At 47.2% G+C, this 13,192-nt stretch overlaps 1 protein-coding gene across 2 annotated transcripts in view; it reads right to left on the minus strand.

The window, feature by feature from the left end:
* Positions 1-389: 389 nt before the first annotated feature.
* DNAJC3 (DnaJ heat shock protein family (Hsp40) member C3) overlaps positions 390-13,192 on the minus strand; it is a 78,905-nt gene continuing 66,102 nt past the window's right edge. For both annotated transcript variants that reach the window (XM_029936527.1, XM_029936526.1), the window contains 3 exons: positions 6,417-6,549; positions 5,464-5,612; positions 390-3,621 (listed from right to left, as the gene is read on the minus strand). In XM_029936527.1, coding sequence (XP_029792387.1) covers positions 3,464-3,621; positions 5,464-5,612; positions 6,417-6,549 — 440 coding nt within the window. In that variant the 3' untranslated portion in view covers positions 390-3,463. The remainder of the gene's footprint in view (positions 3,622-5,463; positions 5,613-6,416; positions 6,550-13,192) is intronic.

A 13,192-nucleotide genomic window follows, 5' to 3' on the forward strand; every position in this document is an offset into this window, starting at 1 on the left:
CAAAGTTCTAAAAAGAGTTCTAGTCTTTTAACTTTAGGGCACGCGGGAGACCTCAGTGGGCTTGTGGGCAGAATCTGATGAGACGGCACCGCCCCCACCCTAAGCAAACCCCGCTTTACGACTTTAACAGACGTGTGCCAATTACAGCATAAAAGTCTTCAGACAAAGCCAACTTAAGTATTAGATTTTAATAACATTGAGACTGAAGAACTGCCTACCTGTTCTAGGACTTCTGGGGGTACGAAGTTGCTATTTCTGTTTTGTGCTCTGACTTTCCTTCACCTCTGCATGAGGGAGAATTGGTCACCCCGGTCACGGACATGTAAGGCAAAGCTGGAAGTAGGCTTCTCCACAAGACTAAAAATGAACCGAAAGCAAGAAAATACGGATTTGACCATAAATATTTTTATTAAATGTGAAAATACATGGGCATAAAAATAGTACCCATATTTGCAGACATATCTTGAGACCCATTTGAATGAACTTTCCGTTCTTTACTAAAACACTAACTTGAGATGGATTAAGTTACTTAGTCCTGTCTCACTCAAACCCGATGACAGCCTTACAGTAGGAGTCATATTTTGACTTCTCCACCATCTCCAGGCCCCACCTCCTCCACGCTCTTTCCTTCCCCTGCAGGCAGGAGGGCCGACCACAACAAAACCTGGTACTCTGCACAAGGCCACGCAGTGGCTAATTTGACTCTTAAATCATTCAGCAAATGAGATCATCCAGCAAAATAAAATCCCCACCTATTCCCATCATTAGCAATCACAGCATAGACTCTGCTCACTGAAGAAACGCTCTGAGTTAGAATAAGGGTATCATTTGTTGACAGATGAGCATTTGCCTTCCTCCTGCCGTTGCTCGCAGTCAAGTCCACTCTGTTCCCCGAGGCTCTGTGACCTTGTCTGGGTGCCACCGTGACGTGCGTTCTGAAAACCTCTGCAAGGCCCATCCCGGTGCCCCCAGCTTTAAGGCAGGTGGCTCAGACACAGCCTGACTGAGGGACCGTGGTTAATGGAAGTCTCTTCTGCATTTTTGTTCATGGTACATGTCACAACTGCTGACCGATTTCATGTTTTTAAAGGTGAAATCTTTTCCACCATGAATAGGAAATGTGGCCAATTTCAAACTGTGATCCTATGAGTTTTTTTCCTACTTGGTTATCAGCATTTTTCTCTTAAAAAAAAAAAAAAGGTAGTTTTTACATTCCATTATCAGAGTCCCGAAAGTTCTGCTTTCATACTGATATTTAAAATACATTTTTAACACTGACTGAAAACATTTTACAGTTAACATGACATTCATCCAATTCACAATTATTGAAGTGGTTCTCCATTTTTCATTTATCCATGGTAAGAAAGCGCACTTTCAGAACTGGGCATTAAATAAGTGTATTCTCTCTCCTTTAGGAACCTGCTCGCATCTCCGGAGGGCCCGGGCCGGCTCCCTGCTGCCGGGCTGGGGCGTACTGCAGCTAAGGCTGAGCATCCCGCTAGTTTTACTCTTCCAGAAAGAGCCATCGTGGTGGCTGGGCACCTGCGGGCCCCAGAGACAAGAGCCCGGAGAGTGGCACATGGAAGGAGCCCCCAAACAAGTGCCTTCTCGGTCCGGCACGATGCCCTCCCCCATCGGGGCCGGCAGGTGCGGGACGCTGCCCCGCTGGCCCAGAGGCCGGTCTGCCGCCGCACCCGTGGCGGCGGGTGGGCTTGCAGGCCCTTACTCTGTCACGGGGCCCTCCCTGTGGCACTGGCACATGGCACCGTGTCGTCTGCTCTCTCCCCACTGAAGACGAGTGACTGCACACTGCAGTCACAGCGCGCCGTCTGGGCGGACTTGGCCGGGGCGCTCCCGAGGCCCAGCCACCGCTGTCCTGACGCCCTCCGACGGCACCTCTTCCCTGGACGGAAAGGCAAGTGATGTGATGCTTCCTTGCTCTGATTCTGCTTGAAAATTCGTACTCTGAAGGGCGGCGGAGGCCACTGCTAGACTGCAGAACGAGCACGGTGAGGACGGACGCCCCCGAGCCAGACTGGGGAAATCTTGCCGCGACAACAAAGTAATGCGATTACTAAGATGAAAGAATACCCAAAAATGCATCTTAGAAATCGTTTTCACACTGGCTTGACTGTTAAGATATTAAAAAGAAAGGAAAGCCGCGAACTGTTCACTAATTTTCCAAATGCATTGTTAAGTTTATTGGTAAGAAATAGACTTCAAAATAGATGTAAAAAAGCACGTGTGTTTGCTTAACTATGTAATTTCTGTCTCTCAGGTCAAAGTTTCTTCACGCCGGTGGCAGCCGCCAGGACACCTCCCACGGCTGAAATTATAATGCTTGATTTCGTAAGAACAATGTATTAGACCCACACTCGTCAAAATGCTGTGAGGCAGAAACAGACCTTTCCAGAATGAAGGTAATCATTCTTATCCAAAGCAATTCTTAGATTTTAAATGCAGCATCAATAGTTCCATAAATATTTAATGTTCTTGATTAAAATAATACTTTTTAGGGGAAAAATTATCAGGTCCACAGAGACTGAATAACTTCATTTCTTAAAAGGTAAGAAGACGGAATCTCAAGAAGAGACGCCGTCTTGACGGTGGAAACACGGCGACCCGTCCCTGGCAGGAGAGCAGTGGGGACCCGGGCCGGGGGGAGGGGTCTGCAGGTTAACTGCCCCCTCCCCCAGCCCCAGAGGGTGGCCCACATCTTGATTACGAGTGGGGAACATGGCGTTCTCTGTCAGCTGGGCAACTTGACATTCCCACGCCAGTCCTGTGACAGGAAATTGTTTAACTCGCAACTTCAGTTCCTAACGTATTTCATTCTGCACCTCAATCCTAGTACCACCACTGCTACAGAACCCGCTCTCCTCCGGTTGTTTCGTGTTAAGCAGGAGGGCCGTGGAGCGCTGGTGCGGCGGTCTTCAGTGTTCTCCGGCCGGCACTGACCGTGAGACGCACGCTCCGTGCCCGGCCACAGCCACCGCCCGGCAGCGGGCTCCGCCCCTCCCTGCAAGCGGCCGTGCTCCCTCCAACAGAGAAGATGTGCTCGTGCGCTCACGGAGGCTCTGCCCCCTCTCAGGTGTGTGCAAGCGGATGGACTGACCGAATCTAAGCAAAGGTGTCCCGAAGACCGCACAGCTCAAACTGATAACCCGTTCCCCCGAAAGCTCCAGCCCCGCTCCAGTGCAGGCGCTGAGGGGCCTGGCACGGGCCCGCCAACCTCAGAGCCGCCTCCAGGGCTCAGACACTCACGTGGGAAGCGTCCTCGCCTGCCTTCTCACACCCATCAGCCTCCAGTCTAAAACAGGTAAGAATGGTTTTCCTACTAAAACAACTCTTTGGTCATGGACAAACTAAAAGATCTGAATTTTTTTCATTAGGATCCCAGAACAAGTTTCTTTCTTTTTAATCTTTAAAAAAATTAAGGAAGAAGAGCAGAAAAACAGCTGGTTTAATTGAAGTGGAATTTAAATCTAAATGGTCCGCCTGAGCTGAACGGGTTGAACCCCTGCCATGAGTTCCAGCTTCTGTGGAAAGGGTTGCCGCCACCGCCCTGCTGGCTCTCTGCGTCCAGGGGATCTTCTCCGTCGTCAAATTTCTTCCTCATTTCTAGGAGAAAGAAACCAGCAAATTAAGACCCAGGCGGTGACGAAGGCGTGGGGGAGGGGCAGGGAGGGCCGCAGGGCTCCTGGCTTCTCTCCTACCAAACTGTGCCTGGCCCGCAGACCCCCGCTCCCCCAGTCCTGCCCGGCTCACAGGCGTGATCCCAGGAGAAACCGCCTCGGGAAGAAATAACCCGTCACAGACAAAGGGTTGAGGTTCAGGGCTGGAAATGGGCATTTCTTGAAATCCAGGCCCCTGAATGTTCTCACAAGAAGCTACCCACAGAAATGCTCTGGGAAGAATAATTGTGGAAAGCAGACCCGAGAGTCACCCCCTTATGATCAAAGAGCCATGTCACCGTCCTCGCCCGAGTAACACACTCTCAACCTCCCCAACCCACCGAGCGTCTGGTGGGCTTTCCAGGCCTCGCGGTGAGCCCCACAGAACTGAGGTCCCTGCTGTGCGGCGCAGGAGGCCGCCCTCAGGCTGTGCCTGTCAGTCCCGAGGGACGTCATGACACAGAGCCGAAGGCAGACAAACCGCAAAAGGGAACGCGGCCGGAGGCAGGAGAGCAAGTGACTAGACTCAGACTAGTAAAACTGTTCGTTCTTAATAACAGGCGCTAAGAAAAAGGAACAGAACCACAAGAACTCCTAGGCATCAAGAAAAGAGCTGCATTTGTAGGTACTCTGTGACTACTGGCTCCAGCTCCCTGCCACCCTTGCAGCTCAGCTCCAGGGCCGCCCCTACACACCCCTCAAGAAGAGTCCCAACTCCCAGGGTGTTGTGGCGGCCCCGCCTGTCCCCTGTGCCCGCTGAGGACAGACCATTCGAGGACGCAGCAGGCACTCATTTGCGGAGCGGAAGGACGGCCCCTGCTGCCGTGCTCACTGACTACAGTCCGCCTCCCGTACGGGGTATGAACGAGGACAGAGGATCGTACACCTTCGATTCCACGGCAGGAGCAGACGTCCAAAAACGAGTTACCAGGAGCACGCGCGGGCAGCTCAGTCAGGTCATGATCCTGCAGTTCATGGGTTTGGGCCCATGTCAGGCTCTCGCTCTCCCTGCCCCTCCCTGCCTCCTCCCTCTCTTCAGAATAAATAAATACACTTAAAAAAATTTTTAAATATTAGCCAAATGGGCATAAATCTTGATTCCCTTTCTATTTTTGATCAATTTGTCTAGCTCAAGTCAGAGCTTCTACTCCTACTGACACAATAAGGCACAGAAAAAGCAACAGGTATTAGCTTAACATTAAATTCCCTCTGGAACTGTCTAAGCATTGTTTGTTCAGTATTCCCTAATTTTTCATTTTCTCTCTCATTTTCCAGGCCATTTTAGCGTTTGATAAAAACATTTCCAGCAACACGTATCTACTGAACGTCTGGTTCGGGCCAGCTTCCCGGGGAAAGGGGACGGGCAGCCCTGAGGTCAGGTGCACACAGCCCTCCCCCTGGCTCTCTGGCTTCCTAAGTGAGCTCCTAGAAGTTTGGTATAAAGAACTCATCAGTGATCTGGGAAAGTGGAAGGCACCTAAGACGTCCCCCTCTCTGGGAGAAAAACAGGCTCAGAAAGCTCTACCTGCAAAAGTTCCTAGAGCTAAGAGTCAGATCAGGCCTTTGATTCCAAGTTTGTTGGTCTCTCCACGGCACTGGACATAAGGGCCCTGAGTCTGACAGGGGCAGGCGTGACACTGGACTTCTGAGACTGAGAGGCAGGGACCCGGTGGTCACCGGCTCCTACAGGGCAGCCGGCCTGTCCCCACGTCAGCAAGGACCGGAGCTACAGCCTGCACATCGCAGCCTCGGCCACCGCAGAACAGAAGGTGCTAAGGACACACGCTACCTGGGTCAGAGAGGACTTCTTTAGCAGCCGCGATGTCGATGAACTTTTTCTCTGCCTTTTTCTTTTCTTCTTCATTCTGGAAGTTATCCGGGTGCCACTGCAGTGCTAATTTTCGGTATGCTTTAATGATTTCTTGCTTTTTGGCATTTCTGAGTATTAAAATAAACCGTCATTAGTTAAGAAGTGCCCAACACACAACCACAAAAAACTAAAAGACAGTTAAGACCCCCTAAGTGTGCCCGCAACATCATAGGCTGGGCGTCTGCCATCCAGTCTGGACGGTCCTGCAAGCCGGTCAGGCTTCTGCAGACACTTGCTCCCTAAGATCAGAAGCTCACTGGCGAGAAACTACTTTTGATCTCTGCAATTTTCCCTTTAAAAAAAAGAAAATCACACAGACCTGTTTTTAAACTTTCTGAATTTCCAGCCTACCATGATACAATTCTCGGCATTAAGAGAGATACTCTGAGCCTGAACCCCACTTTCTGTTTTGCATCTGGTTAGCTTACTTAATAAGAACAAAGGTTCAGACTTTTGATCAAAAGATTGATGGTCCCCTTTTGAGGGAAGGGGGGGGGGGTCTTAAATGACCCAGCTTTTGTAGACCTCAGTGCCTGTAACTTAATTCTCAAAGTGCCACTCTATTTTTAGGCCTAGAAAAATTTTCTTTTCTCCCCCTCCCTCCTTACCCTTCCTAAATAATCTAGGCTATGATCTATTCATGCTACAGTGTCATACCTTTGTTACCAACTACTAATTCCCTGTCACTGCAGTACTAGTCTCTATCAAAGGAATCTGCCTGTAACAAAACAGCATCACCATGTTAAAGACGGTTAGGTTGAATTTATGACCAAAATTACAGAAAGAAAGCAAATGAATCAGAGAAAAAAGAAGAGCAATGATAAGCTTTAAAACAGTTGATTAAAATTAATGTAATTTTTAAATTAACTCACCTTTTTACTCCCAAAATTTTATAATAATCTCGTTTCTGTGACTGTTTCAATAGCCTTTGTGCCTTCTCTAGACCTTCCCGAATCTGTTGATCATTTTCATTGTGTTCCTGAGCAGTTTCATAATCCTGAATAGCTGTCAAAATCATGTTTAAGATAATGCTGTTAAAGGAATTGCAATTTGTAACCTCCGCTCTCTGGTAAGATTGATACTAAGTCACCATCCCCACCCTTTACTCCCGTGCAATCACTGCTTAAGAGCCTAAGAAGTTACAGTGATGCCATCGTTAGCAAACTTAAGGCAGAGCACGATTCAGGCTGATTTTGGGTAGCTTTTTACTCCCACTAATAAGACTCCCTGCTGTTTGTTTACTTGCTCGCCCTCCCACAGTACTTCCACCACACCTTTGAGGTATTTTAATACCCACACTTTATACAAAGCAGTCTTACCATCACTAAGATTGAAGAGATTGTTACAAAGTAAAGTAAGACCATGGCAAAGAAAGTATGCAGTCAGCTGCGGATCCCCAGTTCAGAAGACTCAGAGGCTTATAAAGGGAGCCCAAGAGGAATCATCAACAACCAGAACAACAAAACATCTGCATCAACCAGAGGTTTCAGCAGGAGCTATTACAAACCTGATTATTTTTTTAATGTTTATTTACTTTTTGAGAGAGAGACAGAGTGTGAGTGGGGGAGGGGCAGAGAGAGAGAGGGAGATGCAGAATCTGAAGCAGGCTCTAGGCTCTGAGCTGTTAGCACAGAGCCCGATGCGGGGCTCAAACCCCAGACTGTAAGATCATGACCTGAGCCGAAGTTGGACGTTCAAGTTAGACGCTCAACCGACTGAGCCACCCACACACGCCCCCAAACCTAATATTTTTAAATTTTTTTTAAATGTTTTATTTATTTTTGATACAGAGAAAGACAGAGCATGAGAGGGGGAGGGGCAGAGAGAGAGAGAAGGAAACACAGAACCAGAAGCAGGCCCCAGGCTCTGAGCTGTCAGCACACAGCCTGACGCGGGGCTCGAACCCACGAACGTGAGATCTGACCTGAGCCGAAGTCGGAGGCTTAACCGACTGAGCCACCCAGGCACCCCAAACCTAATATTTTTTAAGGTATAAATCAAAACAAAAACAACACACACTGCCCCGGTATGGGAAGTCTGATAACAATCCACATTATGTGTTTTATCTCACTTTGAATACTTCAATATCTAGAACACGAGGCATGTGGATATCTAATTCACGCAGAAAGGAGCCAACATAGCCCGCCTGAAACTGCTGTCCTTAGAAGATCCTGCTGGTAAGGCTGGTCGTGGCTGGCGTCTCGAAAGATGGGCTACAGGAGTGTTCCCGCCACTCCCTGGTAAGAACGGCTCACCATGCCTAAATGTTTGTACAAACAACGTCGTTTACACTAAATATCTTCTTTCCTTCCGGGAGTCTGGAATTTGGGTGTGGGCTGGGCAGAAGGTGCCCACCTGACCAGCCCCGAGTAAATACCCTGGGTGTAGCTCTCTAGCAGACTTCCCCACTAGGCAACACTTTGTGCGTCTTGAGGAATTAGCTTGTCCTACGATGTCAGAAAGAAAGACTCTTGGAATCTTCTACTTGGTTTCCTCTGGAATTTGCACCATGTGCCTTTTCCCTTTGCTGCAGCTTTGTCCTGCACTAGATCAAATCTTAGCCTGAGTACAGCTGTATGCTGAGGCTCACGTGTCCTCCCCTAGGCAATCACCGAGTCTAGGTGTGGCCTTGAGAAGTACCAATACACGTCTTCCTTACTGTTCTCCTGGAGGGACATCGCAAACAATGGACTGTTGAGTGCAAAATCTACTTTTTATGGAGGTGCATTTCACCGTGGAAAAAGACATCTCTCTAGGTGACATGGCTGAGCATTCGTCTTGGCAACAGCTAATCCTGGAAGGCGTTTAGGAAGATACACCCTCCTCCCTTCTGGCATAGCGCTAGAAGGTCCAAAGCTGCCTAACGTCATATCACGATGCCCGCGTCGTTCACCTAACTTCCTCTCCTCACACGGGCGTTTTACCATCTCCGATCACCACAGGACCAGGGGGGAGTAAGGACAATGATGCATTTTGAGGGACCACAGTCACCTAGCTCTTATTACAGTGTATTGTTGTAATTGTTCCATTTTATTGTTTTTAATCTCTTGCTGTGCCTAATTAAGAAGTTAAACTTGACCATAGAGATGTATGTATGGAAAAAACCAGTATACGTAGGGCTCAGTGCTATCTGCAGTCCGGGGCACACACTGGGGACTCAGAAGGCATCCCCTGCATGGGAGGGGCGGTTACTGTCCTAAGCCTGCTCTCCTCAGAAAAATGAACCAGTGCTATCTTTTATCCGTGGGGGGTATGTTTAAATTTTTATCCTAATTCCTGCCTCAATGCATAAATATTGCATATTAATATGAAACATTATTAGTCACCATAACCATAACAACATAAAATACCTTTCCAATTTAGTGTACAAAACCATCATAGATAGTAGTAACGTTTAACTTTACAACTAATACCCATAGCACTTGATATCATAATCTAGCAAGGAAATGTACTTTGAAGGAATTAGATACAAGGAGAAAATGTTTCAATATATGCAATTTTGCTACTAATGCAAATTCTACATTTTAAACGTGTTTTCATTCTTAAATGTTCAGACTGTCTCCTCTGAAGCAGTCCTATATTTTTCCCCATACAGAAAAAATATAAAATTATAGGTCATTTCCTACATTCATATGATAACAGGTAGGTAATTTGATTAGAAACTTATTGTGGGTGATGTTAAAACATCCCGTGGACATTGTATTTTCTCAGATTCCACTCTTTAAGAAGGAATCTTCAAACACAGAGTAAATAACACCTAATTACGCTTATCCCTGATAAACACATTTAGAAGGCCCTGAATAAGCCATCTATTACCTGTTAGCCAATTCATTTTCTATCCTCTGAATCTAAAAAGCCTTTCCAATCCTTTTCCTGCCACAGTCCCTCCACTCAATTCTTAGGGAACAAAGCCTGCTAGGCCACGATGGCGGACAGAGGAGGGCGCCTCCCTTCCATCCCAGTGCCCCTGAAATGACCACAAAAAAAGAACCATGAACCATGGCAGCACTGAAAACAACAGACCAGAAATTTCTGAGAGAGAGGCTGACTGATGAGTACCATGATCCCATTTGCTTCCTAAGTGTAGCGAGCCCAGCGCAAGCAGAAGCCCTCGCGGACCTGGGAGCCGTCCTGTCTGGCCAAGGACCCTCAGCGCAGCATGTGGCAGGCGGGAGCAGCTTGTGCGACCCGTCAGGACGGCCCGAGGGGGAGACTGAGGAATGTCTGAGCGGACTCTCCCCTTGAGTGTGCAGCCGCCACTGCTGCAATCACGCCGCCCAGGCCCAACAATCAGCCTCAGCACCGAACAGAAGAGGCACCCGTGGTGCGGCCCCCCGATGTGGCTGCAGGAAGGAGGGGCAGGACCAAGCCCACGGAGCTCAAGATCTCCACAACGACCAGGACCAAACAAAGGAAAAGGACTCCCTGTGAGAAATAAAATGATTATTTTCTTGCTCGTTTTGGCTATGGGCGAGATGGCAAGTGCCACAGGGGAGTCCTCCTGTGAACCGTCCACCCACTTAGAGCCTCCTCCAAGCTCCCCACTGCAGAAGCAGCATTTCAAAGACAGATGTGCACAGCTGCAAAAGACTGCCCTCTTTCACTCCTTCCGTCCAGCAGCAAATCCCAAAAACTATGTCCAGAGCTTGACTGCTTCTCACCGCTTCCCCAGGCACCGCTCTGATGTCTACAGTCCATCATTAGTCCACCTGAACCGCTGTTCCCAGCCGCCAGCCTTAGTCCCCTAAAAGTCCGGGACCCAGAGCCTCTGAGAGAAAACATCAGACCTCAATATAAATATGCCCATGGAACACCGATCATGTCCTCCAGGATATCATGCAAAACAATCAAGCTGCACCAGGCCTGCTAAACTTAGCTCGTACAGGCCGTGAATCCAAGATGAGAGGGGGAAGCAACAGTGAGAAAGCCCAATGGCAGGAAGGAAGGAAAGAAAAAGAAAGAACGGACACAGAAAATACCAGCAAAATATACTTTCTAGGAGTATGGGCTCACCCTGAAGTGACAGCCTATATCCTTTGCACATTATGAGAATCGTGAAGTCCAGAGGCAGGCAGAGTGGAGAAGCCCTCACGCAGGAGAAGATGGAGGGAAACTCGAACACGGGAGAGCAGACAGCCCCGGGCAGCACGGCTTAGGAAACCCCAGCAACTCTGTGCTCCCTGAAGGGGAGGGCCCGCCCTCGAGTGTGGAAGATACCCCCCCTTGGTGAAGCAGAGGAAGTGGGCAGAGGGGCAGCAGGGCTGGCAGCTGATGACCTCCTGGGCACGGTTTGGTTCAGAGAAGCAGAGAGGGCAGAGCATGCAGAAAGGCCATTTTAGCAGGAGGCAGAATGTCTGTGGAAACAGTGAAGCAGAGAGTATGGCCATTGTTAAGTACGGAGGGCTGCCCTGTCCCCAGCACTCACACACACACAACTTTCCCACCAATAGCTAGGGCAGGAGAATTCAAGTCATTTTATGATATATTTTTTTAAATGGTACAGCATCAGGGTGCCTAGGGGGCTCAGTCAGTTAAGCGTCTGACTCTTGGTTTGGGCCCAGGTCATGAGCTCATGCTTCGTGGGTTCGAGCCCCACATCGGGCTCCATGCAGATAGCTCGGAGCCTGCATGAGATCCTCTCTCTCCCTCTCCCTGCTCATGCTCTCTCTCAAAATAAATTTTTAAGAAAATGGTACAGCATCAATTGAAAGACAGTTTTTAAACTGAGACAGAAGAGCCCCAAGACTTACCTGATAAACATACATCTGAACAAGAGCTAAAGAACACATGAGAATTCTGAGCAAACTTACGGCATGACTTTTTAGAACTTAAGCCAATCACCACTTGTAATCACAAAGCAGAGTAAGAACTCAGCAAAGACAATGAGACAAAGAGGAGACAAAAATGTGAGTAGTCAGTATTCAAGAAGATCACAAGTATCATAGAATTACAGATGAAACGAGAAAGAACACTGAAAGCAGCATGATATGGAAAAAATAAGGATCTAGCAAAATTAAATGGAAATAAAAAGTTTAAGAAGACTTAAAGAAAAAATAGCAGCTATACACGACAAGCAAAGGGAATACAACCTACACATGATTAGATCTTGGAAGGAGAAAACCAAACCAATACAATAGAATATTCTGATTAAATTTCAGACATTTCTCAATCTGTAAACTCCTTGGTTATTTCAGGGAAGGGCACACTAGGGAGGGGGGCGGTGAAGAGGGAGGCCTCTGATTACACATGTGAAAGGGGAGGAGGGCTCTTTGAACAGCCAGACCAACTACAGAAAACCTGGCCCCAGATTTTCCAGAGCAATATTCAGTGCCAGGAGACAACGGAACAATAACTTCAAGACCTAGAAAAAGGGTGAGCAGAACAAAGGATTTTCTTACCTATCCAAACCATCCTTTAACTATACAAACATAAAAGAAATGAGAAAAATCTTTCCCAGGAGCCCCTCAAGGATGAACTAACTCCCCAAGGAGAAAGCTAGAAAAACCACAGCCATGGAGGGATGCAGGAGGAAAAGAACAGAACTGATAAGTCGAAAGGCTTAGTTCTTGGCCAAAATTAATACATATCGCTAACCTAATCAATAAAAGAGAGATCAAATACCAAATATAAGAAATAAGTGACAAATAAGAGAAGAAAAAAAGAATTACAAACTATTAGTATTAGAGGTTAAAGAAGAGGGGCGCCTAGGTGGCTCAGTCCGTTAAGTATCCGACTTTGGCTCAGGTCATGATTACTTAAATTCTGTTAAGTGAATTAATATCTGAACACTTCACACAGGAAGATAATTGTTTTAATGTCTACTTACTTATTTTGAGAAAACAAGCATAAGATAGGGGGGGGAGAGAGGATCCCGAGGAGGCTCTATGCTTAGCACGCAGCCCACAGCGGGACTCAATCTCATGACCATGAGATAATGACCTGAGCTGAAACCAAGAGTTGGACGTTTAACCAACTGAGCCACGCAGGTGCCCCCAGAAGATATCGGAATGTTCAAACTGCATATGAAAAAGTATTCAATAACTTTAGTCATCCAAGAACACATCTATTAACACATACCAAAACACACAATGTAAAAGCCTGACAGCACCAGGCGTTTGCAAAAATGTACACCAACCAGAACTCCCAGTTCTACTGGTAGGAGTGTAAAATGTAAATTGCTTTTTAGAAAGAGTCTAGCAGTTTCTTTTAAAACTAAGCAAACACCTTACTCTATGAATCAGCAATTGACTCCTACATATTTATACCAGATAAATGAAACCCTATTCCTTTTCTGAGTAGGCAGAAGAGTCATACCTGCTTTTTTTGTAACTAAAATCAACCCAGGTGTCCATTTATATGAGAATAGAGAAACAAAATGTAATGTTGCCATAAAATAGAATACTCTTCAGGGAGGGACTGACGGTGAAATGTTGAATATTTTCCCCTCTCTTATAGAACAGAGGTAATAACCAGCAATAGCCCTGCTAGGGATTTACCCAGGGGAAACAGAAGTGCTGATGCATAGGGGCACATGTACCCCAATGTTCACAGCAGCACTGTCAACAATAGCCAAATCATGGAAAGAGCCTAAATGTCCATCACCTGATGAGTGGATCAAGATGTGGTATATATATATATATATATATAT

Source organism: Suricata suricatta, chromosome 4 (assembly GCF_006229205.1).
Source record: "Suricata suricatta isolate VVHF042 chromosome 4, meerkat_22Aug2017_6uvM2_HiC, whole genome shotgun sequence".
Lineage (NCBI taxonomy): Eukaryota > Metazoa > Chordata > Mammalia > Carnivora > Herpestidae > Suricata > Suricata suricatta.